Below are 27,512 nucleotides of genomic sequence, written 5' to 3'. Positions count from 1 at the left end.
GGTTTCTCAGTCACCAAAACTCTGAAGTTCTGGCTTAACTGTCTCTACCCTATTAGAAGTGATTATTATGAACCTCAATGGAGGGGACTCGTTTATTTCTTTTGCAGGCTAGTTTATAAATTACAGAGGATGAGCAAATGCCCTCTTATTGTTAACTCCTTAGTGTGGGGTATGTATAATAGAGTACATTTTCTGCAGAATTGAGACAACCTCGATCATGTCTGGTCGATCGGAAGGGTCTTGTGTCAAACAGCTTAAGCTTAGCTTCACCACCTGGAGGGCATATTTTGTCCCACCATTTCCAGCGAGACCATAGGCAATAAAGCTGCATAGGTCAGTTTCTGCATTCAAGCTTTCCATAAGAGCAGCTACCGATGTTGAAAGAAGTCTTCCTCCACCATCCTGCTCAATTACTGGGAATTCATCTGTTATAAGCTCCAGCAGTACTACTCCGAAGGCGTATACGTCGACCTCGGGAGTAACTGGACCTGCACCAAGACATTCAGGTGCCATGTATCCTCTAGTCCCCACAATCCTTTTTGTATCACTGCAGTTTGCTTCTTTTGCAAGACTGAAATTCGTAATTTTTGCTCGCAGGTTTCCATCTAGAAGAACATTGCTGCTTTTTACATTATTGTGCACGTAAGCTGGGTTTGCGAAGTTGTGGAGATAGAGAAGGCCATTGGCAACATCAAGTGCAATACGCATGCGTTGGTACCAGCTCTTCGTATGCTGGGATCCTCTTCTGTTCAGCCAGTCCCGAAGGGAGCCATTTGCCATGTACTCATACACGAGGTACAAGTCATCTTTATCTTGGCAGAATCCATGAAGTCTTACTATATTGAAGTGATTTATCTTATACAACATCTTCACCTCGTACTCTGCATTCCCGCTATTCTTTTTAACAGCCAAAACTTCCCGTTTGAAAGTTCCCCGGTACTCGTGGTCTTTGATCCTGCTTCTGGACCCAAAATTTCTTGTAGCCTTCTTTATTTCTGAGAATTTGTATACTTTCAGGGCTCAATGAAGTCCTGCGATTTCAAGAATCAAGTCTTGTGGAGAAGCATCATTTCTTCCTCTACCATCTGCAACTTGTGCTCTTTTCTTCCAAGACAGAAACAAGAGAACTAGCAGCGATATTAGCAGAAAAAAAGCTCCGGCAGTAATGCCAACAATCAATGGAGCCCTCTTTGGTTTGCTTTTCAGAGAAACGGGAGGAGGCAGAGGTGGTGAAGTAGTTATACTACGCTTCCTGCTTGTAGCTAGCGAATGTGATCACCATGGCCAACCAAGTAAGTTAGAAAAATTTCGTCCCGGCATCAGCTTGTTCTACAGTTGGACATGCACACCTCAGCGGAACTCGCAACTTCTGCCCAGCCAACAAACTCGTCTCCCGGTACGTATTTGCATGTTTAAGCTCGTCACAAGTGGACAATCCCTTGAAAGTATTGTCTGCAATTAAGAAGTAAGTCTCGCCGGGTTGGATCTGGTAAGTGATGGTGGCTTGATAGCTTCGACCCGAACACGAGCACTCAACTGGGACAACGACCTCTTGTCCTTCTGGGAGGACTCTGGATGTCGTGATGTTGTTGATTCGGGAAATTTCAGCTTGGTCCGACAAGGTCAGATTAGCAATTGCCGCAACTGTAACATATGGAGACTTGGCTGTGAAGATCAGGAAAGCCCGGCCAGAAGAGAATTGGCCGTTGCACGTGTAGAGGGACTCTGACGGCGTCGTTGCTTCATTGCCGTTGCACCGGTAAATGGCAGCTCCTGAATAGTTCTGCTGGGCCATGAGGCATGAAGGAAAATGAGAGGTAAAACAAATTTCAGAAATGAGTTCATGGTGGTGAAGTTATTATCTTGATATTTTCTAAGGTTTAAGGGAATCTTGTTTTTGAATTTATGTTGATTGATTTGCTACAGGAATTAGCGCGTTGATTATTATAAAAATGATTTAGGGGATAAACATAATTGACTATAGTAACAAGAACTCACAAGATAATATATGAAGCTCAGACAAATTCTTAATCAAAATGCCATAATTTGAGAGTGATGAAATAAATTATGGTTGTCTTAAAATGGGGATATTTCTTTTTTTGTTCTAGACTAAAACTTAGATTTCGTAAGTGTACGAGAGTTTTTTTTATTCCGAGTTTGGGAGAGACGCATGACCCTCATGCGTCTCCTTTTAATGAGACGCATCACGGACATGCGTCTTTCATAAAGACGCATGAGGGACATGCGCCTTTCTATTTTTCCGAAAAAATTTTAACGACGCACAACCATCATGTGTCTTAGGGAGAGACGCATCTCCCTCATGCGTCGCTCATTTTTTTTACAAAATCATTCTTGGTTGTTTCTCTTTTATAGAGACATCTTTGAATGTTTTATGTTTCACCTTCGATGTGGGACAAAATCATTCTTGGTTGTTTCTCTTTTATAGAGATATCCTTGAATGTTTTATGTTCCACTTTCAATGTGGGACAAAACTCATTCTTGGTTGCTTCTCTTTTATAGAGACATCCTTGAATGTTTTATATTCCACTTTCGATGTGGGACAGAACTCATTCTTTGTTGTTTCTCTTTGATAGAGACATCTTTGAATGTTTTATGTTCCACTTTCGATATGGGACTAAACTCATTCTTGGTTGTTTCTCTTTTATAGAGACATCCTTGAATGTTTTATGTTCCACTTTCGATGTGTGACAAACTCATTCTTGAATGTCTCTATAAAACATAAAACAACCACATGAACATTTAGCAAACATCTTTTCCTTCTTTTTCTTTCATTTTCTGTTAGAATAAAATTGATAGTTAGGTTAATTGTATTCTTAAATACGATACTAATCAGCAACACTTTTCTAGGTAAATTGACTTTTCAAAAATAAATAAAATGAAAATATACAACGAGCATATAAACTCATTATAAGTTTTAGTGATGATAGTTTAATCATAAAACCAACTGTATAAACAAGTTATCAAAAACGACTTATGAGCAATTACTCTTTTATTCAATTGGTTGTTGTGATGGATTTTATATCATGTCATTTAATATTGAAACATTATATTTTGTAGTTGCTTCATGTTTATTATGTTTTAATATTGATTTTTCTTTATTATATAGTGCTATATTTTTTGTTTATAACTTTCGTATAATGATATTATTTTAATTTCATTTAATTAGTTTATAACTTTAAATCAATGTTTCAAAATATCATAGTCCGTGCATCGCACGGGTGGTGTGATACTAGTTTTTATAATAAAAGGTGAGTGAAATAATTTAGTGGAATGTGATGACTACCTACCATTTTGAGTAAGAGTAAACCGCGATTTTTTATCGTGGACAAATTAAAATAGTAATCTAGCACTGCTAATGACGGGCGGAGGATGTATTTATTAGTGATTGTGGCCTTGAAATGAATAGCTCAGATGAAGTTTGGAAAGAAGATTGATGCTGGATACATCAGTTGGAGGCTTCATCAACGTCTTATAGTAATTAACTTGTAAGGCTATCTCCAACAATTACATGAAACTCAAATTCATCTTTGAGTGGAACATAAAACATTCAAAGATATCTCTATAAAAGAGAAGCAACCAAGAATGAGTTCGTCCCACATTTTTTAGTGGAACATAAAACATTCAAGGATGCCTCTATAAAAGAGAAACAATAAATAATGAGTTTTGTCCCACATCGAAAGTGGAATATAAAGCATTCAAGGATGTCTCTATAAAAGAGAAGCAACCAAGAATGAGTTTTGTCCCACATTGAAAGTGGAACATAAAACATTCAAGGATGTCTCTATAAAAGAGAAGCAACCAAGAATGAGTTTGTCCCACATCGAAGGTGAAACATAAAACATTCAACGTGTCTCTATAAAAGAGAAACAACCAAGAATGATTTTGTAAAAAAAATGAGCGACGCATGAGGGAGATGCGTCTCTCCCTAAGACGCATGATAGTTGTGTGTCGTTAAAAAAAATTTCAGAAAAATAGAAAGACGCATGTCCGTCATGCGTCTTTATGAAAGACGCATGTCCATGATGCGTCTCATTAAAAGGAGACGCATGAGGGTCATATGTCTCTCTCAAACCCGGAATAAAAAAAAACTCCAGTACACTTACGGAATCTAAGTTTTAATCTAGAACAAAAAAAGAAACATCCCTCTTAAAATGTTGTTTTCCTTTTGGAATGGAATTTTAGTGTCCCACTTTGGTGAAAAATAAGGGGAATGTGAATCAAGTTTTTCAGAAGGTCAAATATTCAACATAGTTTGTTTGTTAATCAAAAGACTAATTACCTTGTCAAATTCTTTTCTCTATTAATGTGTCTCATTTTCCAAACAATAATAGTTTTATTTAAAAAAATTATCTTAGTGAACGATAAGAGCATCCACTATAGGGAAAATGGGGCGGACGCCTCGGAGGGGGCGACGACATGGCGGCCTATAGTGGGAGAGACGTCTGCCCCGGGGTGGACGAAAAAATGGGGGCGAGGACGGGACGGACGATGGATCGGCAATAAGGGGGCGAGGACGGGGCGGTTGGGGCGAGGCGGGGCGATAGGCGGGGCTATCTATAGTGGGGCGGCGGGGCGATAGGAGCCCGCCCCCTTGAATTTTTTTTTATTATTTTTTTCGAAAATTTCTTCTATAAATACCACTCCTCCACCATCCATTTACCCCATTTTCACACAATCTCCCTTCATTCACTATCTACACTTTCACTCTCTAAAAATGCACGGTGGAGACGACGAATCCCCCGACTCGCACGAATCGGGATATGGCGGCTATTCGTCTCAGCCGTCGGGATATGGCGGCTATCCTTCTCAGCCGTCTGCGCTTGGCTGATGAGGGTGCTGGGGCGGCGGCGACAGCGAGGGAGAAGGAGGCGACGGAGAAGAGGATGAGGAATCAGACTCCGCCACCGATTAGACGGTGGCGGCGTTTTTATTTGTATTTTTTTTACGTTTGTTGTATAATTTTACCTTTGCCAATACAACGAATATTCGGTCACAATTACCTCGTTTTATAATTATTTTAATTCAACTGATTTAAAAATGAAACAAAAAAATAAAATGAAAATTTGTTATAAAATTTCGGAGCTATTGGAAGTGCCCGCCTATAGTGAGGCTGTGGACAAAAAAATTGGAACTATGAAAAAAAAAAGGGGCGGAGCTATTGGGGATGACCGCCTATAGTGGATGCTCTAAGAGTATTTGACTAGGTCCGCGCGCATTATGATTTGGACAAATCTGTCATCAAATCTCCGATAGAATCTTTTTTGTCATAGAAACTTTGAAACATTTAAAGGCATATCCTATTTTTCTTAGCTTGAATCAGTTTCCTTTTTTAACAAAAAAAAAATAAAACTTTAACACTCTATTACTTTATTCTCTTTTTCTTATTTTATTATCTTTTCCTTATTTTATTCTCTCTATCTCTCTTACTTTTTACTCTCTCGTACTTTATTCTCACCATTTTAACTCAACATATATCATTTTCTTAAATCACGTGCCCAAAAGAAATCCATCACATGTGGTGGGACGGATGGAGTATTGTTTTGTGTGTTGATTGAAAACAGAAAATAGTATATTTATACTAGTGTGAGAGTGAAGTTTTTTTAAAAAATGAAATGTGATATTTTTTGTCGAACAAATTGAAAAGAAAAGTGTGATATCTATTATGGAACGTAACGAGTACTTTTTATGTGTAAAATTGTGCAATAGTATATACAGTGGCGGATCCAATTCAATACAAAATGGTACAATTGTACCCCCAAATTCCAATCTGATTAGTAGCGCAGTGGTGAAATTACACTTATTTGATGTGGAGAGCACGGTTCGATTGTTCTTGGATTTTGAGCATTTGTTTAATCTGTAACGGATTATGCTTTTTAGCTATTATTAGCATTTATTTATCCTTTAATGGATTTGTTTTTGTAACTCTTTTAAGCATTTATTTTCCTATAAAGCATTATAATTACAATATTTAACTCTTTTAACTTTTCTATTTCTAATACATATAGTTTTTTTATTGATTACGTTTTTTAATTTTGTTCTAATACATTGAACTTTTTTTAATCATTTCTCTATGTTCTTTTCTTTCACTTCTTTGTACATTATTTTGATTTAATATAAAGTTTTATATTTTCAGTTCCTAATTCATTTAAAAAATTATATCCTTTTTATCATACATAAATTTCAGACGATTCGTTTTAGTTAGTGAAAGCTATCCAAATAATAATACTAAAACCAACTCATTTATTTCTATAATAAAATTTCTTAATTCTAAAATGACACTCCTGCTATATATTATGATGATTAAAATGTATTAAAGAGAATATAAAAGATTGGTGGAAATTTTAAAAATCCAATTCACTATTTTTTCGTACTCCCGAATCAAAAATCTTGGATCCGCCACTGAATATATAGGCGTCGTCAGCTTTAATACAAGTACAAATTCTCTTATTTATTGATAAATAAATAAATATTTTTAGACTCAAACACGAAACCTTACACCACTACTATTAAGTCTTCACACACAAATTCTCCTTTTGAAACTTTAGAAGGTGAAATAAGCTCATAATAATGGCCAAATTAATAATTACAGCCCAGCTCATTTTATTATCTCTGCCCAGTATTTAGTTAACTAGCTTGGCCATATTGCTCTTTTAATTAGCTTAAGAAAATCTAAATTAAATCATGCCCAAATACTGCCAAAACTTGAGGCTACTCTACTTAATACATCCCATCCCCCCTTTACCTCGATCGATTTTCGGCGACAGCTCCGACGCCGGTCCTTTAGACGCAGTCAAAGTCTCCGTCAACAAACTAACCCTATTGCAAAGGCTCTGTTCGCCGAATTTAAAAGACAAGTAAAATTCGCCAAATTCTAGCGCATCGAAAGGTGGGACAATTGGTCAAAGAACTAAGATTGCTCCGTAACCAAAGTCAGTGATCGAACTTCTGACCATTTGGTTAAGAACGGACGAGTCCATACCATTCGACTATGCAAGGATTAAAATAAATTTTTTTTTCTTTACTAAAGATGTCGAATTTATGCATATCTAAGGTCATCCACAACGTTGTTTCCCCACCGTTCCTTAAACTACTATTTGCGGGCCCCACTATACTTTTTTACTCCTTTCCTTAACTAAGGAACGGAACCTGTAACCCTCTGTTTCTTACTCGTTCCTTAAATTACTATTCATTCAATTTCATTTTTTATTTTTATCTCCAACCCAATTCAATTAAAACAAACACACTTCATTAAATAAAATAAACTTACAATATAAAATTCGTAAAAAACATAATTTAATAATTTCCTAAAAAATAAAAGTACACAATTTAATAATTTCATCCGCCAAAGTTTGCCCAAATGTAGTCGCGTACTAACCTTGATGCGGCTTCCTCCCGGTTACGATGGATGTACGTACAGGAGCGTCGTTGGGGCGGCGCGGCTTCTTACGCCTCCCGTCGTCGATCTTCTTCAAGTGATTGTTCCATTATTTGATGCATTTGTTCAAAATGATCCATTAGTTTGATTAAATTTGGGAGAAGAAAAACAGATTTGATTTGAGATGAAAACTGGGGTGGAAATAAAGAGGATTTGAGAGGAATAGATGTGTGTTTGTGAGTGAAATGAGTATGATATATGAGTATTTATAGAGTAAATAAATTTAAAAAAATTAAAAAAAAAACGGTAACATTACCGTTGCAAAAAATAATAAAAAATTTTTAATTAAATTTGAATTTTTTTAAAAAAGTGAATTATTGCGTCACCGTGACGAAACCCACTCGCAGGGCAGCGAGTGGGCGTCACGCATGCGCTGCGACGCGAGACGTGTCGTGCCGCGTCTCGCAGCTACGACACACGGCACGCCATAGGCACGGCATGGGCACGGAATGGGCGGCTGCAACGCGTGTCTCCGCGGTTTCGTTCCTCCAAAACGAAACGCGGCACCGCGAAGGCACGCATTGCGGGTGCCCTAATTGATATATCGTTGTGGGGCTGTTTCTATGTGCTTTCGTTGTTCTACCGACACATCTTCAAACAAAATTTCAAACTTTTGACATAAGTTTATTCCTAATTAATCATTCGATATATTTTGAAAGTCATAAGCAATCATTTTTAAATTTGGAACGTACGACCTTTCAATGTTTGGTTCACCAGAAATAAACATGTTTTTTTTTCTCTCTTTTCTTTTTATTTGCTGTTTCAGTTGGTACAGTACATTATACTAATACTAAAAACTTAATTGAAAATGAGACTCACGGATATCAGAGTATAATACTAAATTCCTCTAACAAATTATGGAGAGAAATTTATTTTGGTAGGACTGTATATAATACTCTCTCCGTCCGTTATTAAATATCTCATTTTTCCTTTTTCGTCCGTTCACTAATAAATGTATCATTTCACTTTTACCATATTTAGTAAGTGCACCCTACATTCCACTAACTCATTTTACTCACATTTTATTATAAAATCAATATATAAAAGTAGACCTCACATTCCACCAACTTTACTTCATAAAGTCAAACAATTTCTTAAAAACTTGTGCCGGTCAACTATGAGACATTTAATGGCGGACGGAGGGAGTATAATTTTAAACTCAGAATTTCAAGATAATAACTTATTTATATTTCATTGTTTTGTTATGATGAATTGATGATGAGGGGTTTTCCACTAAATTTTTTTTTAAAAAAAGATAAAAAAAAAAAATCGACGATTTTAATATAAAAAAAAGGTGGGATTTAAGCCCCTACTTATCTGTCACTAGTTGTAAAATGTAAACTGATTTTTTTCGTGATAAATTATGATTATATAGCTAGATATTCAGACTTAAATAATACTCCTATATGACATAAAGCCATGATACATGTAAGAAGGGAAAAATTAAGTCAGAAGCCAAACTATAATAGAAAATTGACTATAAGTGAAAACGATCAGATAATACTTGATTAGATTAATCATCTCTAGATTCTAAATAACTGAAATTGATATTAACTCAATATGATAGTGAATTTCAAATAAGAATAGCAACTGGAATTAGCTTTCCATGTTATGTGTGTTTAAAAAGGTCAGCGTATGTATTGCAGGCTCTATTTTGTCCATTATAAAAATTAAATCGAATTGATTAGAAAACAACAATTAAAAGAAGCATCATAATATTTGAAATTAGTTAACAGATAATCTAAGTGGCTGACTTTATGTATTGAAAAGAAGCCATCTGTTATTTCACATAAACAATGATGATCCATGTTATGAATCATGCTTCTTTTGTCTTTTTCATTACGAGATTTTATTTAATCATTTCCACATTCATATTACTCTCGTTTCTACGTTTATTCGCTTGCCATTTAAGCCGATCTCTTTTATTTCATGTTTATGCAAAGACATTATATTTTTTTTACATTAATTGGTTCACTAGATATTTAAATTGATAGTACTATTTTTTTTAGTATTTCACACAATTCACGTGTAAATCTTAATATATAATTTTTAACAGGATCACATATGTTCAATCACTTCTGACTATACACTCAACTTGAGCTTAATCTGATAGCATATTAGATTTTACGAAGATGATGTACGATTCCATTCATTGACACATGAAAGTTGGCAGTACATTCAACTCGACCATGAGATCTAATCTAATAGTATCATATTAGATTTTATGAAGATTATGTACGATTCCATTCATTGACACATGATAAATATATCAACCAAATTTTAGTGAGATTTCATTCTAAACCTAATTGATTATAAGAGAAATGAAATACCCATATGTTTAATTTTTTGCTTTGTACTACTTCCTCTGTCTGATAATAAAAGTCACATTTTACCATTTTTGATCTGTCACACAATAAGGGTCGCATTTCATTTTTTTAACCATAAATAATAAGTATCTCTCACATTCTACTAATTCACTCCACTCACATTTTATTATAAAACCAATATAAAAAATGGGCGACATATTCAACTAATTATTTCAACCCTTATTCTTTACTTTTCTTAAAACTCGTGCTTACAACAAGAGTGACTCCTATTGTTGGACTGAGAGAGTATTATCTATTCTTATCCTCCTTGCTCCTTAAGCTAATGAAATTTACCTCAATCATGAAAAAGAACTTTCATTCATCTTCAAACAATCTAAAATTATGGCACATACAATCAAATGTATTATACCCGAAGACAAAACAATCATCGAAGACGACATTATTTTTCGGTATATTGTGTTGTAGTAACATTTAATACAATGAAAAATTTATGAATGTAACATCTCTCTATACACTAAAAAAAACAGAGTTTACCGACGAATTTACTTACAAACACGAAAAAATTCCCTTATCAATCAAGAATCGAAAGAATAGGGAGGCTTGAGCAGATCGTACGGCGCCCAGAGCGCGTCGAGCGGGCAGGGCCGGCTCGCGTCCAGTCGGGCCCACGGCTTGCCCTTCCCGCTCCAATGCAGCAGGCTGACTGGGCCCGGATGCAGGTCCCGGCACAGCCCGCGGAAGTTATCCCCTCCGAGGCCGTGCTGGTTCCACCGGTGATCCACCGGCTCAATCTCTCCGGCGAACACCAGCAGAAACGGCGGCAGCGATCCCAGCTCGTAGATCCTCATCCTCTTCTGCAGTTCCATCCATTCCTCAATCCTCGCCGTGTACCCGCCGCTGCGCCACCGCCGGAGATCGATCACCATTACGCCGGTGTTGAAGTAGCAGGCGTTCCGGCCGGCGAAGGTGCCGGAGAGGGAGGGGCTGGACCAGAACGTCGGCGTGAAGTAGGCGGTGAAGTTGGCGTTGCAGTACTCCGGCGCCGCCAGGACCCTGCGGGCGGCGAGAGGGATTCCGGCGAGCTTCGCGATGTCGTCGACGAGGACGAGGTCGGAGTCGAGGTAGACGACGCGGCGGACGCAGGCCGGGAGGAGGTCGGCGAGGTAGCTGCGGGCGTAGTTGAGAGGGCAGTCGAGGGCGGAACGGATGGAGGTCGAGATTAGCCCCGCCACCGCGGAGTCGCGGAAGGGGTAGATCTCGAATGCGAGGTACGGGAAGGAGGCTGCGATGGTGGAGCTGAGGAGGGGCGCGACGGCCGAGGCCGAGGCGACGAAGTGGAAGACGACGTTCTGCGGGCACGAGGTGTGCTGGAGGATTGAGAGGATCGCGGCCATCGAGCCGCGGATGTAGGCCGCGTCGAGGGTCATGGCCACGTGGACAGCGTCGCTAGAGCAAATGAATTGTTTGTTGACGCTGCCGCGTCTGCTATTGTTATTGTTGTTGTCGTCGTCGTCTTCGTCGTCCTCGATTGGAAGGCAGGATGGGGCATTGTAGAATTGGGGGGCTTCTCTAAATTGTTGTGAGATTGAGGTTGTGACATTTTGTTGAGACGAGGGAGTGGCAAATAGAGAGAAAATAATTAGTGTGAGAGAAAGAGAGAAGAGGGGTGGTTGTGTGCTCTTCTTCATGTGGATTGTAGATTTTTGGAAATGAGAGAGAGTGGGGGTTTATTTGATAGGGGGGAATTGAATGAGTTTGAATTTTAAATGACAAGTTTTGTCTCTCTTTTTGTATACTATCATTTCTTATTCTTATATTAGTTGTATAGTTGTGATAAAATTTACTACTCCTTTTGTCCTATAATAATCAACACATTTAATCTCTACATTATTTTTTTTATCATATTTTAATCTAACACATTTAATCTCTACTTAATTCTTTATCATCTTTTTATCTATCTATACTTATCTATTGACTAGTATACTCCCTATACTAGTATTTACCTTTTGACTATATTCCTTCTTTAATAATTTACTATTTTATTTTATTTTTACACGCAACTTAATGAGTATCAGTATTTTACTAAATTTGATGGTGAAAAAAGTGTCAACTATAGTGAAACCGAATGGAGTGAGAAGATGTGCAGGTGTGGGGTTACGCATAGCTGGATGGCTGGCCGGGCCGAGTCAAATATTTTGAAGGTTTCATACACATTCTAGCTAGGTCTCACCCATATGTGTAATAATTAGTAGACGACATGAAAGATATTTATGAAATTTATATTCTTGTCCATTACTAATGAATGAATTTATCCATTCCACTTGTAAAGGGTACCTTCAACGAGATTATTCTCCTTCTCATTAATATACAAGCTGTATTTCATAGTATATCAAAAAATTCAAAATACATTTTATTTATAATACTTAATTTAAATAAATTAGGATTAAATCCGATGCATAGAAATTTGCCTCTGATCCACATGACCCAATGGGTCAACTAAAGTTGAAGCAAAAAAAATTAAATATATCGAAAACACACTTCAAAAAGGTAAGGGTTTGTTGAAAACTCTTTATCTGAATTGATATCTCTTCTAACATATATCGACGTATAACAGTAGTTGATAATAATGCTTCATCAAACTTTCTCACTTAGAATTTCAGCATGTGGCGGATTCAAGTGGAGTCGAGGTAGTCCAAACTCATCGTATTAATTAAATTCTGTGTTTTGAGCTGGAGCGGGACGCCTCACCACTTCTGCCTTCCGACGCATGCGAACCTTTTTCAATGTGTCTGCCCAACAAATTCGGTTTATTAAATCCGTCTTCACTTTTGGCTAGTAAAATACATGGATTTTTTTTTTATCTATTACTAGTTTTTTTTTCTATGTATTGAAGAATACTCGACTTTTGCTTTGTTTGCACATTGAAGTTTACAGGCTGAGAGAGTCTTGGGAATTTTCCAAAAATGACAGTCCAACTGCAACATCCTCTTATCAAAATTTTAATATTTTTTGGTAAGCGAATTCATCTTCCTTTTTTTTATCAAGTCATACTCTCTATTGCAAATTTGTGTATTAACTTATATTGTAAATGAATGTTTCAATTTTATGATTTATGAGTTTTAACTAACGGTGTGTCATAATCTATTTTTAAATTTTAGTATGGAAAATCTTAATCTAATTAGTATAGCTTATCTTCATTTTTATAATTCTCTTATGAAAATTTATGATATCTTTTTTGCATTTTTTTTGTTGGATATATATATATATATATATAGGGTTGTGATCAATGTCGAACCAATTTTAAAGACCGAACTAGAGACCAAATCTGGGCCATTAGATCTAGTTTTTTTTGATGAGATGTGCTGCTGTGTAAATTTTTCGGTCTTCATTACAAGCCCATTTTACTTCATTGTATAGGTTTATTACTTCATTCCGTACGTAATACCTTGAAACTACAACATGTTTTTACTTTCTTCCAGTAGGTTTTGAAATGATTCAACATATGTTTCATTTGAATTCATTGACCTGAGTTTTTACTTTATTTACATTAAAAAATGCAATTTATTCAAGTGCGTTTATTACTTCATTCAGAAACATTATTACTTCATTGGATAAGGTTTTTACTTCATTCCAGTAGGGCTTCACATACTTCATTCCAATAATTTATTGCATCATTCCATGTGTTTATTACACCATATCAGCGTTGTGGTGGTGGTGATAGATATTGTAGAGAGAAAGAACGGCACGCGACGGCGAAACCGCATTTTCGTACTGGAATGAAGTAATAATCCTACTGGAATGAAGTAAAAACCTACTGGAATGAAGTAAGGACCTACTGGAATGAAGTTAAATCTTTGTAACATGTTTGTATGACTTATTTACCTTCGGATGAATTAAAATAGGCTCGTGATGAAGGCGAAAATAAATGATAAATTTGTGCCTCTCATCCATAAAAAACTAGATAAAAAACCCTAATTTGGTATGGTTCGGTGGTTCGATCTTTAAGAGTGGATTTGTGAATAATTGGACTATATGACCTAAAACTGATCTAAAACTGCTTTACAATGAAATGACATGAAACCCTAGTTTGTATGACTTATAGTAAGGATGACATGAAATGATCTTAACATGACCTCAAATCCAAAGTTTATAATATGACCTAAAACTGCTTTACAATGACCCTCCGTGTTTTTATTTAATTATTGACCATTGGATTGTCAAATCTCATGGTCAGGATTTGGTCTGGATTTTGTATTGAGATCAAGTTTTGTATTGATCATTTTCCTATATATATATATATATATATATAGAGAGAGAGTAGTGATCTAGAGCAAAAGCCCCTTAAACCTATAACTAGAGAACAAATCATAGCCACAAGATCAAGAAAATCAAGGGCTAGTATTAATACATGTAATTTTTGAATTTAAGGAGAAATTAGTTCCTTCAATCACAAATTTACTCTACAATAACAAGGCGGGGGTATAATTGTAATTGCAGCCAAATTATGCCATTGAAGAAGAAGGAAGAAATTTTTAAAAGCTATGAATTGTCGATCTTCGTCGGATTGTTAGGTCTGCTCCACGAGATCGTAGGTGCTAGTCAGCCTGTCGCTCGTGATCCAGCCTCCGCCGCCACGCACGCCGCCGTGCGGCCACCGCTCGCCCAGCTGCGGCTTCGTGTCTTTGATCTTGTAGTCGTCTCGGTTGGTCATCGCGTCTAAATGAAAAATTGATTGGTATGAGAGGAAATGTTTGGGTTTAATTATGGTTGGAAAGTAGTAGTAGTAGTAATTAAAATGCGTTTTTGGCAGAGAGAGCATAATCAGTGGTGCAGAATTATGCTAATTCTTGGTAGCTAAGGAAGCGGCGGAGACCAGATTCTCTATTCTAGAATGCTAATGCAGTTTTTTGTATCTTCAAATTCCCCACTCACAAATTCTCACTACAAATTTTACACTGGACTACTAGATTTCTTGAATGATCTCGTTAAAAATATTGTCTAACATGACTGATAATGCATGCACAACGAAATGAAATACTGACTTATTTAAAATTTTCTATTTTTGTTCCCATATCTCTTTAACATTTCGACAATACGGTATACAATAGTTATGTATTTTGTTAACAACAATGAAGTAAAATCATGTTAATAGTGATGTGTTTTGTTAACAAGAGTGAAGTAAAATAATGCTAATAGTGATGTGTTTTGTGAACAAGAGTGAAGTAAAATCATGCTAATAGTGATGCGTTTTGTTAATAAGAGTGAAGTAAAATCATAATAAGAGTGATATGTTTTGTAAACAAGAGTGAAGTAAAATCATGCTAAGAGTGATGTGTTTTGTAAACAAGAGTGAAGTAAAATCATAATAAGAGTGATGTGTTTTGTAAACGATAGTGAAGTAAAATCATGCTAAGAGCGATGTGTTTTCTAAACAAGAGTGAAGTAAAATCATGCTAAGAATGATGTGTTTTGTAAACAAGAGTGATTTGTTTTGTAAATAAGAGTGAAGGAAAATCATAATAAGAGTGATGTGTTTTGTAAACAAGAGTGAAGTAAAATCATAATAACAGTGATGTGTTTTGTAAACAAGAGTGATGTGTTTTGTAAACAAGAGTGAAGTAAAATCATAATAAGAGTGATGTGTTTTGTAAACAAGAGTCAAGTAAAATCATAATAAGAGTGATGTGTTTTGTAAACAAGAGTGAAGGAAAATCATAATATGAGTGATGTGTTTTGTAAACAAAAGTGAAGTAAAATCATGCTAAGAGTGATGTGTTTTGTAAACAAGAGTGAAGTAAAATCATGCTAAGAGTGATGTGTTTTGTAAACAAGAGTGAAGTAACATCATAATAAGAGTGATGTGTTTTGTAAACAAAAGTGAAGGAAAATCATAATATGAGTAATGTGTTTGATTTATACTAGGATGGGGAATATGATGGGGAATTAACGTACTTTCATTTGGGATGTCTTGAAAGCCTAAAACCCACGAGTTGATCTATATAGTCTATTAGATTTAGAAAACTTTATAATCTGATTAAGTTTTGATCTCATTAGCCCACACCCAAGTCTGCAATTTGATGAGGCCTGATCCAAAATTCGATGAGTTGATCCATGTGCTACTATTGAATATCTTTTCACACAGACATGTGTTTCACCTGGGGGTGGAGAATTATAATGAAATACCGGACTTATCATACTGAAAAAATACCGAAAAAGTGATGTGTTTTGTAAACAAGAGTGAAGTAAAATCGTGCTAAGAGTGATGTGTTTTGTAAACAAGATTGAAGTAAAATCATGCTAAGAGTGATGTGTTTTGTAAACAAGAGTGAAGTAAAATAGTGCTAAGAGTGATGTGTTTTGTAAACAAGATTGAAGTAAAATCATGCTAAGAGTGATATGTTTTGTAAACAAGAGTGAAGTAAAATCATAATAAGAGTGATGTGTTTTGTAAACAAGAGTGAAGTAAAATCATAATAAGAGTGATGTGTTTTGTAAACAAGAGTGAAGTAAATAATGCTAAGATTGAAGTGTTACATACGTAACACTAAATTTGTAGTACTTAATCATAGAGGAATGTTCGTCTGAGCGCCTAATATGAGCGCTATATGAGTGCCGGTTACACGTGATCATTTCTTTTCCATTTTTTAAAATTATCTCAATTCCTCTTTCTCATTCCCCATCGTGTTTATCTACTAATCCCAGCGATCAGTGTTCCTCCTAAAATCTAACTTCTTCCCAGTTTCACGTCTTCTCAATTTCGGCATACCCAATTAATTTTAATTCAAGTGACTCCTCAATTATATGAACTCGCATTCCTCTCTGCAATTATTTTCCAACGTCATTTTGTTCCTTTCCCTATTTCCCTTTCCAATTCTTGTGAGCACCAATTTATTTATTCTAATGAATTCTCATGTATTTCTTCGCCATTGCTGATAGCTCAACATAATTTAAGTTTTAGATTTGTTTATTTTGGCTGCGTTCTTCCTCCCTCCCCTGTAATTTTTTAAAACACTATATTTTCTTTGTATTCGCCGACCCAGAAATCCCCCACAACATCTTCGACTCCGAGCAGAAACTCTCCAAGAAGCCGCCACCGCTGCGCTTCCCGAGAAGCGGCTTCTCTCCGCCGCCGTCCATGGCCGTAAATGAGTGATGAACGTAAAAAAAAGAAACACACAATTTCCAAAAATACCCTTGGCCTATTTTAGATTATTAAAATAAATAATATTTGTTCCATTAAGATGTGTGGCTGAGATTTGTTCTCTAGTTATACACTTAAGATTAGTTATACATTGATCACTATCCTATATATATATATATATATATATATATATATATATAGAGAGTAGTGATCTAGGGAAAGAGCCCCTTAAACACATAACTAGAGAACAAATCATAGCCACAAGATCAAGAAAATCAAGGGCTAGTATTAATACATGTAATTTATGAATTTAAAGGAGAAATTAGTTCTTCTATCACTAATTTACTTCACAATAACAAGGCGGGGGTATAATGGTCATTGCTTAGGGGGAGATTTCGTAATATGTATTTTTCCAGAAATCGTAAAAAATGTTTGTATGAATATGTTCAGTTTAAGAAGAAAAGGCAGCCATACAATGAAAACAATCGAGAATTTAGAAAGTAAAACCTGCAAACCGCTCTATTTATCGAGATTTCGTGGTATGTATATTTCCAGATTTTGTATAATTAAGCTGTGTGTATTTCCAGATTTAGTTTAAGAAGAAAGGCATATGAATCGAGCGAGTATTTAGAGAGTAAAACATACCGTGTGTGAAAATGATGATCGCTGCTCCGCAAAACTTGTGAAATTGCTAATTTACGTGGGAATTGGAATTACGCTTTAATGAATCCAACGTATTCCAATAATTCCATAATTATGCTTTTTAAACTTCCAATTCATAAATAGTAATGGTTCCTGTCGGCGGAGGAGGTGGAGAAGCGGGTGGTGGAGCTGATGGAGGGGGCAGAGGAGGTGAGGAGGGAGGTGGAGAAGAAGAGCGTGGAAGCGATGGAAGCCATGGCGAATGGGGAATCTTTCATATCCGTGTGCGTGATTGAGAGAGAGAGAGTTGGGCGAAGACACTGTTTTACGGCTCACTCAACTATATCAATTGATAGCAACTCATGATGTATGATGAACCACCATCTCATAATTTGAGCAAACTTATCAATTCGAATTTAATCAATTGTACTAGTACTAGTTTCCAGTTCACTTATCCAACTATCACCGTGTAAATCATGAGTTTTAATTTCCAGTTTTAATTTCCAATTCACTTAACGAGTGATGTGTTTTGTAAACAATAGTAAAGTAAAATCATAAGAAGAGTGATGTGTTTTGTAAACAAGAGTGAAGTAAAATCATGCTAAGAGTGATGTGTTTTGTAATCAAGAGTGAAGTAAATCATGCTAAGAGTGAAGTAAAGTGATGTGTTTTGTAAACAAGAGTGAAGTAAAATCATGCTAAGAGTGATGTGTTTTGTAAACAAGAGTGAAATAAAATCATGCTAAGAGTGATGTGTTTTGTAAACAAGAGTGAAGTAAAATCATGATAAGAGTGATGTGTTTTGTAAACAAGAGTGAAGTAAAATCATGCTAAGAGTGATGTGTTTTGTAAACAAGAGTGAATTAAAATCAGAATAAGAGTGATGTGTTTTGTAAACAAGAGTGAAGTAAAATCAGAATAAGAGTGATGTGTTTTGTAAACAAGAGTGAAGTAAAATCAGAATAAGAGTGACGTGTTTTGTAAACAAGAGTGAAGTAAAATCAGAATAAGAGTGATGTGTTTTGTAAACAAGAGTGAAGTAAAATCAGAATAAGAGTGATGTGTTTTGTAAACAAGAGTGAAGTAAAATCAGAATAAGAGTGATGTGTTTTGTAAACAAGAGTGAAGTAAAATCAGAATAAGAGTGACGTGTTTTGTAAACAAGAGTGAAGTAAAATCAGAATAAGAGTGACGTGTTTTGTAAACAAGAGTGAAGTAAAATCAGAATAAGAGTGACGTGTTTTGTAAACAAGAGTGAAGTAAAATCAGAATAACAGTGATGTGTTTTGTAAACAAGAGTGAAGTAAAATCAGAATAACAGTGATGTGTTTTGTAAACAAGAGTGAAATAAAATCAGAATAAGAGTGATGTGTTTTGTAAACAAGAGTGAAGTAAAATCAGAATAAGAGTGACGTGTTTTGTAAACAAGAGTGAAGTAAAATCAGAATAAGAGTGACGTGTTTTGTAAACAAGAGTGAAGTAAAATCAGAATTAGAGTAACGTGTTTTGTAAACAAGAGTGAAGTAAAATCAGAATAACAGTGATGTGTTTTGTAAACAAGAGTGAAGTAAAATCAGAATAACAGTGATGTGTTTTGTAAACAAGAGTGAAGTAAAATCAAAATAAGAGAGATGTGTTTTGTAAACAAGAGTGAAGTAAAATCAAAATAAGAGTGATGTGTTTTGTAAACAAGAGTGAAGTAAAATCAGAATAAGAGTGATGTCTAGCTAAAAGAGTTTAACCCTAAATTTCAGTTCCCCTTTAACTGGATCATATGAATCAAACTCCGCTCCACGTTCTCGAATCATTTTGACCAAGATCTCTTTGTAACTCTCAACTGGAGGCCCTTCAACATACTTCTTTCCTGTCTTTTTGATGATGCATTTGACATTGAGCAGAGTGACCTCAGCTGTCTTGTTACACTGTCCCCCATCTCGTGGCTTCTTTCTCCCGTTCGGATAGACGATCACTTGCCGATTGTTCAACTGCACAATGGATTCAACATCGAGATGGCAGACATCTGTTTCTCCAAGAAACTTGATGCTTCCATGACCCTTCCTTCCCACAACAAAGTCCTTCACACGCCTGCAGAATCCTGCTCCTGCTTTTTCCTTAGCTGCCAGCTCGCGCAGTGAAGGTTCTGTGTAATATTCAACTCCATTGGGAAGCTTTGGCAGTAGTGCTAAAACATATTCAGTTGTTGCAGCGACTTCAACTTCGTGCTGATTCAGTTGGGCATGCATGCCTTCATTTATTTCCATAATTTGTACACAACTACAACTCTCTTTGACCTCATCACCTTTGCCTGCAAATTAAGCATTTTCGGGATCGCAGATTTGGAAGGAAAAAGAAAGGATCGCAGATTTGGAATGAGAGAATGAAAACCGCCATATTTAAATTTCATAATATAATTTCCAAAAATACCCTTGACCTATTTTGTATTATTAAAATAAATGATATTTTTTCCATTAAGATGTGTGGCTGAGATTTGTTCTCTAGTTATACACTTAAGATTAGTTATATCTTGATCACTACCCTATATATATATATATATATATATATATATATATATATATATATAGGGTAGTGATCTATGGCAAACACCCCTTAACCAAATAACTAGAGAACAAATCTCAGCCACACATCTTAATACTCCAAATTAATCTTATGGCTAAGTTATTTTTACCTGATTGTCGATGCAGAAAGTCGCTGCAAGCAGAAACTGCTCAAACTCCGCTTCCACGCGTTGGCGCCGTCATCCTCGATCGCCATTTCTGAATTGAGTTTGCGAGGATCTTCCCTCGCTTCATATTTGGGCGATTCCACTTTCATGTCGACTGATTCAGCCTCCTTCAATTTGTTGAAGAAATCCTGTGAGATCGGGTCCTGATCGGCGTTGAAGGATTCGATCTTACTCTGAATCGGCTGATCACGATCAGAAGCGTGGAGAAGTTGATTGGTAGTAGTTTTGACAAATTGAGGAGACAACTGGGAGATGCAGTAGTTCATGTGGACAACCGAGTAAATCTGCTTCCCAGCCTCGTCGTTGATCTCAAGGTAGTCCTCGTCGGAGAGGAGCTCCCACTCATCGTCAACATCTATTAAACTGCGTAGAACATAATTCAACAATTGTTTTGAAGTGATTCTGATTGTGATTTTGATATAGAAATAACAGTAGAAGGCATTGGGGAATTTGAATTTGGTTTGGTAATTACTTCAAGAGATGAATCGTAGATTTTTATCTCATTTTTTATTCAGCATATTTAAAGTGTAATTTTTATTAAAGAGTGATGTGTTTTGTAAACAACAGTGAAGTAAAATCATGTTAAGAGTGATGTGTTTTGTAAACAAGAGTGAAGTAATATCATAATAAGAGTGATGTGTTTTGTAAACAAGAGTGAAGTAATATCATAATAAGAGTGATGTGTTTTGTAAACAAGAGTGAAGTAAAATCATAACAAGAGTGATGTGTTTTGTAAACAAGAGTGAAGTAAAATCATAACAAGAGTGATGTGTTTTGTAAACAAGAGTGAAGTAAAATCATAATAAGAGTGATGTGTTTTGTAAACAAGAGTGAAGTAAAATCATGCTAAGAGTGATGTGATTTGTAAACAAGAGTGAAGTAAAATCATGCTAAGAGTGATGTGTTTTGTAAACAAGAGTGAAGTAAAATCATAATAAGAGTGATGCGTTTTGTAAACAAGAGTGAAGTAAAATCATAATAAGAGTGATGTGTTTTGTAAAGAAGAGTGGAGTAAAATCATAATAAGAGTGATGCGTTTTGTAAACAAGAGTGAAGTAAAATCATGATAAGAGTGATGTGTTTTGTAAACAAGAGTGAAGTAAAATCATGCTAAGAGTGATGTGTTTTGTAAATAAGAGTGATGTGTTTTGTAAATAACAGTGAAGTAAAATCATAATACAATCTACAAAATTAATGTATAGAAGATTATTGCAGATTGCATTGGGAAATGAGTAGTAACATTTCATAACACATTAAACATATACTATAATGAAAACTAGTAATAAAGTTGTATATAAAAATTTCAACTTTCAAATCTATTACACAAAAACAAATTAATAAAGGATAAAAGCAGATGTATAGATAATAGATCTCTAGTGGTGGAAGATGTTGTAGTTGCGCAGCGGCACTTTGATATAGGCAGCCTAGAGAATATCAAAGTATAAAGGCAACTGCCCGATGGCAAAGAGCACGACCGGTAACATCGCCACTGCGTATATAGGCACCGCCGCTATCCTCAGCTTCTCCCTCATTATGAAAGTATGCCCCGCGCAGAACGACAGCAGCATCGCCGCTATGCCCGAGAACAAACAGCTCATCCCCATCAGCAGCCTCCTCGGCAGCTCTTGCTTGAAATCGCGCTCCTCGAATCGGGAAGTGATGATCGCGAGGAAGAAAACGAGGGCTGCATTTATTTTTCATTATTAAAATAAATAATATTTATTCCATTTTATTTGTTGTTCTCTAGTTATACACTTAAAATTAGTTATATCTTGATCACTAACCTATATATATATATATATATATCGCAATTCCCTCCAAAGTCATCTGAGTTATAAATAAAATTAACTATTTATAAATGCGAATGACTTTTAGATGAAATTTGACACGCTTGAATATATAGAACTACAAAATAAGGTAATAGAGTCCTCCAAATTTTGTTGATAATAATAATATTACAAGTTTTGGGCTTTAAAAACATTTCATAAAAGAAGCCATGCGAACAATTTTATTGGGCTGGCTTATTCAAGAGGTAAGTCTTGGACTTGGGCTCATTAAGATCTCTTACCTCTCACGAAAACGGATAACTACATATACTAAAATAATGGGTTTAAATCAAATATTTTCACTGACCAACTTAAATATTAGAAGATATCTTTAAGATACAACACAGATAAAATATGTTCTGGGTGTTAATAACAAGAAGGAATGAAACAATAGGGATTGAATTTAAGCTCTTGTTTTCTTGAACGAAGAAGACTGAATAGTACGCACAAAACCTTTTATAGGTGTCTTACATTGAATGATTAGGGATTCGAATATGACGACTAAACAATATGTTTTGAGCTTAAGTAACTAAGATTAACTTAAGAAAAAATATAGTACTATGACGACATGAACGGCTAAATTAAACGACGCCATTATAAGAAGCTTAAGTAACTAAAATAAAACATTTAAGAATTTATACAAATGTAATTTGTCATTCAAATTTTAAAAATTATAGTATGAGAAAAAATATTTTTCCTAATTTTACAAGCAATTAAATAAATTAATCCATATTAACCCATGTTGCATATGTATAGAGAGGAATTTAAAGGCTAAAAGGCAAATATTGGGATATAACATTACTAATCAACTAGTTATACAATATACAGTAGAAACTAAATTCAATCAGATTCCTCAATACTTGGGCGAAGGAATCGAGCTAGATTCCCAATCAAACTGGTCCATCTCCGCCGCCGCCACCACCTCAGACACACTCCAGACCTTGACCGACTTATCCAAACTCCCACTATACACCACCCACTTCTCCTCCCTCTCCCTATCCCTCTCCACCGCCAGGCACTTAACGGGGCCCGTGTGCCCCGTCAGCACCGACAGGCACGTGTGGGCGCACATGCCAGCCTCCCTCCTCCACACGCATATGCTCTTGTCCGCCGAGCCGCTCATCACCAGCCTCCCCGCCGCCGCCAGGCACAGCACCGCCAGCTTGTGCCCCCTCAGCACCCCTCCGTGAATCTCCGCCTCCCAGAAGTTCACCAATCCGTCCGACGACCCGGAGTACACCACCCTGTCGGCGTCGCTCACCGCCAGCGCCGTCACCGCCGACTCCTGCGTCAGGAGGGTTCTCGCAGGGATGTGTTTGTATGATTTCCCCTTTTGCTCGCGCCGCCAGGCTTTGACCGTGCCGTCGGCGGAGCCGGTGTAGACCATGGCGCCGGTGGTGGCGACGACGGAGTTGACGGCGTCGTCGTGTGCCTTCACGGATTCAACGCACTTGGAGTGATCCGGCCGCCACACTTTGAAGGTTTTGTCCCAGGAGGCCGAGTAGAGGATCCCGGTCTCCTTGTCCATGCTCAGGCACGAGATCGCGTCCGTGTGCTTGATCCACACCGCCCTCCGCTTGCGCCGGACCTTCATAAGGGAAAGATCGGGAGAAAGAGTAAAGTACCAATTACCATATGTTTATCATAGAGAGTGGAGAAATATTACTCCCTACATCCCGATTAATTGTCACTCTTTTCCATTTCGGTCCATCTCTCAATAATTGTCACACTTTATTTTTTACCATAAATGATAAATAGGTCACATATTTCACTAACTCACATTTTATTATAAAATCAATATAAAAAATGAATCTCACACCCTACTAACTTTTTCAACCAATTTTTCTTTAGATTTCTTAAAACGCATACTCGGTCAAGATTCATACCGGTACAATCAATAATAATATCTCTAATAAAACAAGATTCATACCGGTACAATCAATAATAATATCTCTAATAAAACAAGATTCATACGGTACAATCAATAATCACCATGTTTTCTGTATCTCATAATTTCCAATTTTCGTACTAAACTCATAGTACTACTGTTCATTATCAATATTAGTGAATAGTGACAGATGATGGATATAACATTTCTTTTTCACTCATTAATTAAATTTTATATGAGACTATACTACATATTTATAATCCATGTAAATAAATCACAAAAATATGACTAAGTAATTCCATCCGTTAAGTGCAATAAGTTTTGTTTTGCCAAAAATGGACGGTTGTGATAAAATATTTTATTTCATTTACTCTATATTCTATTAATTCATCCAATTCACATTATACTTATATATAGTATTGCTCCGTATCATATTAGAAGGTCCTAATTCAATTTTTTAAACAGGTCCTACGTTCCATTAATTTCATTCTACTCATATTTTTTAATAAAATTATTACTCTCTCCATCCCCATATCACCCTTACTTAACTATTTTTTGGTATTTCTACTAACTTTTTCCAACCTTTTTCAACTACATTTTTAAAACCCTTGCCAAATTAAAAGATGTCAATTAATAGGGGATGGAGGAAGTACACATATAAGTAGGAAACATATTGCACTACTTTTTTTTGTTTAACCACAGGTGTACCGAATCCTCCTTTTAGCGGAATCTTACTAATCTTGCTAGACTAGGCTTGACACTTTTATTTGCGTATTGCTAAGTTGAATTGAGATAATTAATGATGAATGAAGTGAATAAAATATAGATTCTCAACTTACTTGATAAATAAAATAAGTATGACACACACTTTAATGTGTTAGTGCACGTACATAGGCGCACTAAGTATCACGCAATATTTAGTGTATTTATTACGCATGATGTGGCAGTGCGCAAAGGAGATTTCCTCAATAAATAAAAAATATATCGTATCACACCTCGACGTAGTTCCCGGGCTTGATCGACTCCTTAAAGATGTCAAAAAAGGTCGGCATCGTCCCCGACCGCTTGTACACATTCGGGTTCTTGGGGCTGATCTTCCAAACCCGGATCTTCCCGTCCTGGTGCCCCGTGAAGATCTTGTCATCCGCGATGATGATGGCCTTCACGAGGCCGCTATTGGACTTGAAGGCCGAAAAATCCTTCATGCCCTTCCACACGCGGATGTTCTTGCTGTCGGACCCAGTGTAGAGCATGTCGTCCTTGGCCGCGAGAGAGTATATGTGCCCTTCCTCGCGGACCAGGGAGCCGATGAGGCTGTTTTGGAGCTGCTCGGACGAGTGTTTGCTCGGGGTGGACCACGCCTGGCCGAAGGGGCCAGGCTGGTTCCATGGGGACATCATCATCGGGGAGCCCTCGCCGCTGTTGCGTTTGGGCTCGTACGCGTTGAAGCTGCTGTTGCGGTAGTCGTCCATGTCGCCGCCGCCGCTAGAGGAGGAGAGGTTGGGGTCGGGGTGGACCATGTTGCCGGCCATGGCGTTCTTGTCTGAGGACATTGGTTGATTAGTTGTGAGAAATTTGTGCTGGATTGAGAGATTGTGAGGGGAAAAGAGGTGGAGAGAGGTGGAGAGAGTGATGGGGAGAGAATTTAGGGAGATATTAACGGCCAAATGAATTTAGGAAATGGACTAAACTAGCACTACTTAATTTATATGCATATGGTCGACGGGTACTATTTTTGTCATCACAATTAGGGCTTGTTTTATACCATGGATTGGATATAGCATGATAAATAATTTGGGATTAAATTTTCGGGCCAAAAGTAGGATAACATCTAGATATGGTTTTTGTGATGTTGTTTTGTAGATTAGATATTGTTCGGGATTATTTCAATGATAAAACATGAAATGACAAATATGCCCTTATTGCATGCTCCATATAAATAAGCAATTATATATGCAATTTACCTCACATGTTCAATTATTTGCAACTCTAATTTGAAGTTTTGATTCTAATGATTATTCATCAACTATAGTTAGAAGTTTGAATTCTAATAGTTATTCATTATCGTGTTCTACTGTAATCTAAATTAGCGAGCATATTCCATCTTAGCAATGGAGAAGAATCGAAAAAAAATCAGAATAATCAATGATTAATTTCTGATTTTGTGGAGTAGAAATGAAAACAAGCTCGGTTTTTACACATTAGAGAAGGCAAAGTGATGCTTCACAAATTTTCAAACGGGCACCACTTTCGCAGCTCTCGGATTAGCGTAGAAATCAACAGGAGGCTCAAGATCTTAGAAGAATCATCACTGCCACAAATTGTGTAAAATTTCCAGCAGCAACAACGAATTCATAGAACACGAAGCTCAACTCCAGAACAAATCATCTATCAACATTGGTGGCCTAAATGACGATTGAACAAATCTATTGAAGCAATTTACAGAAAATCGAAGCTCAGATTTGGAACATCAATAGTCCAACCTCATCACCGTCTCATATCTGCCTAAATTGAAGAAGACGACGGAGGTAGGTGTGTCGGCGGCTATGCCCAACAACCACTACCACCAGACACCTGCGCTACAGTCGCCAACCATTTTTGGGCGGAAAGAAGAGAAACACATCGACTTCAATCGATAGAGAGAGAGATGGAGATTGACGGAGGGTGTCGCGGCCGAGTGGAGAGAGCGGTCGTGCACCCGCGACCACCACCACGACCACTGAACCTTTGCACAACCGTCACCGGCCAAAGCATCATACCGAGAGAGGCGACTTCAATTGATAGAGAGAGAGAGTGAGTGAGAGGAGTAGAAGATGAAAATCCATTTCAAAAAGTGTATAAACCTACACATTTTTTTATGGATAATAGTAAAGGCCCAACAGTCTAAAATGCTGATGTGGACGCGGGCCTGGATAGGCTTTCTAAAGCCCGACGGGCTTTGGAAGTTTTTATCCAGTCTATAAAACGAATGATATATATATAGGATTAAAGTCCTAAGACTACTATATCCCTGCTATAAAACGGGTCCTTAGTATAAAAAATTATTGTGTCATTTATAATATACTCCATATCACATGTCTTAATTATTTTGAGGGGATTATTACCATAAAACAAATGTAGTGCCTCGTCTCGTGCTAGAAAATATAATCTACTATAATTTAGATTCATCACCAAAGATTTTCTATCCCAACATTAATAACCAGTGCCCAAGATTATCAAGTGGAACCAAACCAAAAAAAACGAGGTGGGACAAAGAAAGTGTACACAATTGATCTTTCGACTATGAATAATGTATGTCATGACTTGAGTCTTGAGAGTATAATTGGCAGTAAGATGACATGACGTTTATGTGTTTAACAATATACATTGAGATAGTATATTAGTGATAACTTACTATGAATCTTAGCTAAGATTTAAATTAGTACGGATTAATTAAATTTAAATTTATGTGTTTAAATTAGTATTGAATGACTAGATTGTGCATAATTT

The 27,512-nt window shown here is 36.6% G+C and overlaps 4 protein-coding genes across 4 annotated transcripts; all 4 read right to left on the bottom strand.

Annotated features, from left to right (window-relative positions):
- Positions 1 to 159: 159 nt before the first annotated feature.
- On the bottom strand, positions 160 to 1,795 carry LOC121779703 (lysM domain receptor-like kinase 4). Its single transcript, XM_042177080.1, has 3 exons — positions 1,350 to 1,795; positions 1,083 to 1,252; positions 160 to 995 (listed from the first exon to the last, which is right to left on the bottom strand). Exons 1-3 carry the CDS (start codon positions 1,793 to 1,795, stop codon positions 160 to 162), a joined length of 1,452 nt encoding a protein of 483 aa, XP_042033014.1.
- An 8,316-nt stretch (positions 1,796 to 10,111) lies between these two features.
- LOC121765933 (probable galacturonosyltransferase-like 1) lies at positions 10,112 to 11,553 on the bottom strand. The gene has a single exon (XM_042162234.1). The coding sequence runs from the start codon at positions 11,469 to 11,471 to the stop codon at positions 10,359 to 10,361; it is 1,113 nt and encodes a 370-aa protein (XP_042018168.1). The 5' UTR covers positions 11,472 to 11,553; the 3' UTR covers positions 10,112 to 10,358.
- A 7,740-nt stretch (positions 11,554 to 19,293) lies between these two features.
- LOC121779698 (nuclear pore complex protein NUP98A-like) lies at positions 19,294 to 19,809 on the bottom strand. The gene has a single exon (XM_042177073.1). The coding sequence runs from the start codon at positions 19,807 to 19,809 to the stop codon at positions 19,294 to 19,296; it is 516 nt and encodes a 171-aa protein (XP_042033007.1).
- A 3,093-nt stretch (positions 19,810 to 22,902) lies between these two features.
- Positions 22,903 to 25,678, bottom strand: LOC121765923 (protein JINGUBANG-like). Its single transcript, XM_042162222.1, has 2 exons — positions 25,019 to 25,678; positions 22,903 to 23,723 (listed from the first exon to the last, which is right to left on the bottom strand). Exons 1-2 carry the CDS (start codon positions 25,574 to 25,576, stop codon positions 22,989 to 22,991), a joined length of 1,293 nt encoding a protein of 430 aa, XP_042018156.1. The 5' UTR covers positions 25,577 to 25,678; the 3' UTR covers positions 22,903 to 22,988.
- Positions 25,679 to 27,512: the final 1,834 nt, after the last annotated feature.

The sequence above is a fragment of the Salvia splendens genome, chromosome 2 (genome assembly GCF_004379255.2).
Source record: "Salvia splendens isolate huo1 chromosome 2, SspV2, whole genome shotgun sequence".
In the NCBI taxonomy this organism is placed as follows: Eukaryota; Viridiplantae; Streptophyta; class Magnoliopsida; order Lamiales; family Lamiaceae; genus Salvia; species Salvia splendens.
Note: the sequence above shows the minus strand (reverse complement) of the source record. Positions and strands in the feature narration are given on the sequence as shown.

Bases quoted from the DNA above. Each gene is read 5' to 3' on its own strand.
- LOC121779703 (XM_042177080.1), bottom strand. From the start codon at position 1,795: ATGGCCCAGCAGAACTATTCAGGAGCTGCCATTTACCGGTGCAACGGC. The intron at 1,253-1,349 runs GTGTGCATGTCC...AGCTACAAGCAG, and splicing joins AAGTTGCGAGTTCCGCTGAG to GAAGCGTAGTATAACTACTT. The intron at 996-1,082 runs GTAGAGGAAGAA...ACAAATTCTCAG, and splicing joins AAGAGCACAAGTTGCAGATG to AAATAAAGAAGGCTACAAGA.
- LOC121765933 (XM_042162234.1), bottom strand. From the start codon at position 11,471: ATGAAGAAGAGCACACAACCACCCCTCTTCTCTCTTTCTCTCACACTA.
- LOC121779698 (XM_042177073.1), bottom strand. From the start codon at position 19,809: ATGCATGCCCAACTGAATCAGCACGAAGTTGAAGTCGCTGCAACAACT.
- LOC121765923 (XM_042162222.1), bottom strand. From the start codon at position 25,576: ATGTCCTCAGACAAGAACGCCATGGCCGGCAACATGGTCCACCCCGAC. The intron at 23,724-25,018 runs GTGTGATACGAT...TCCCTTATGAAG, and splicing joins AGCCCGGGAACTACGTCGAG to GTCCGGCGCAAGCGGAGGGC.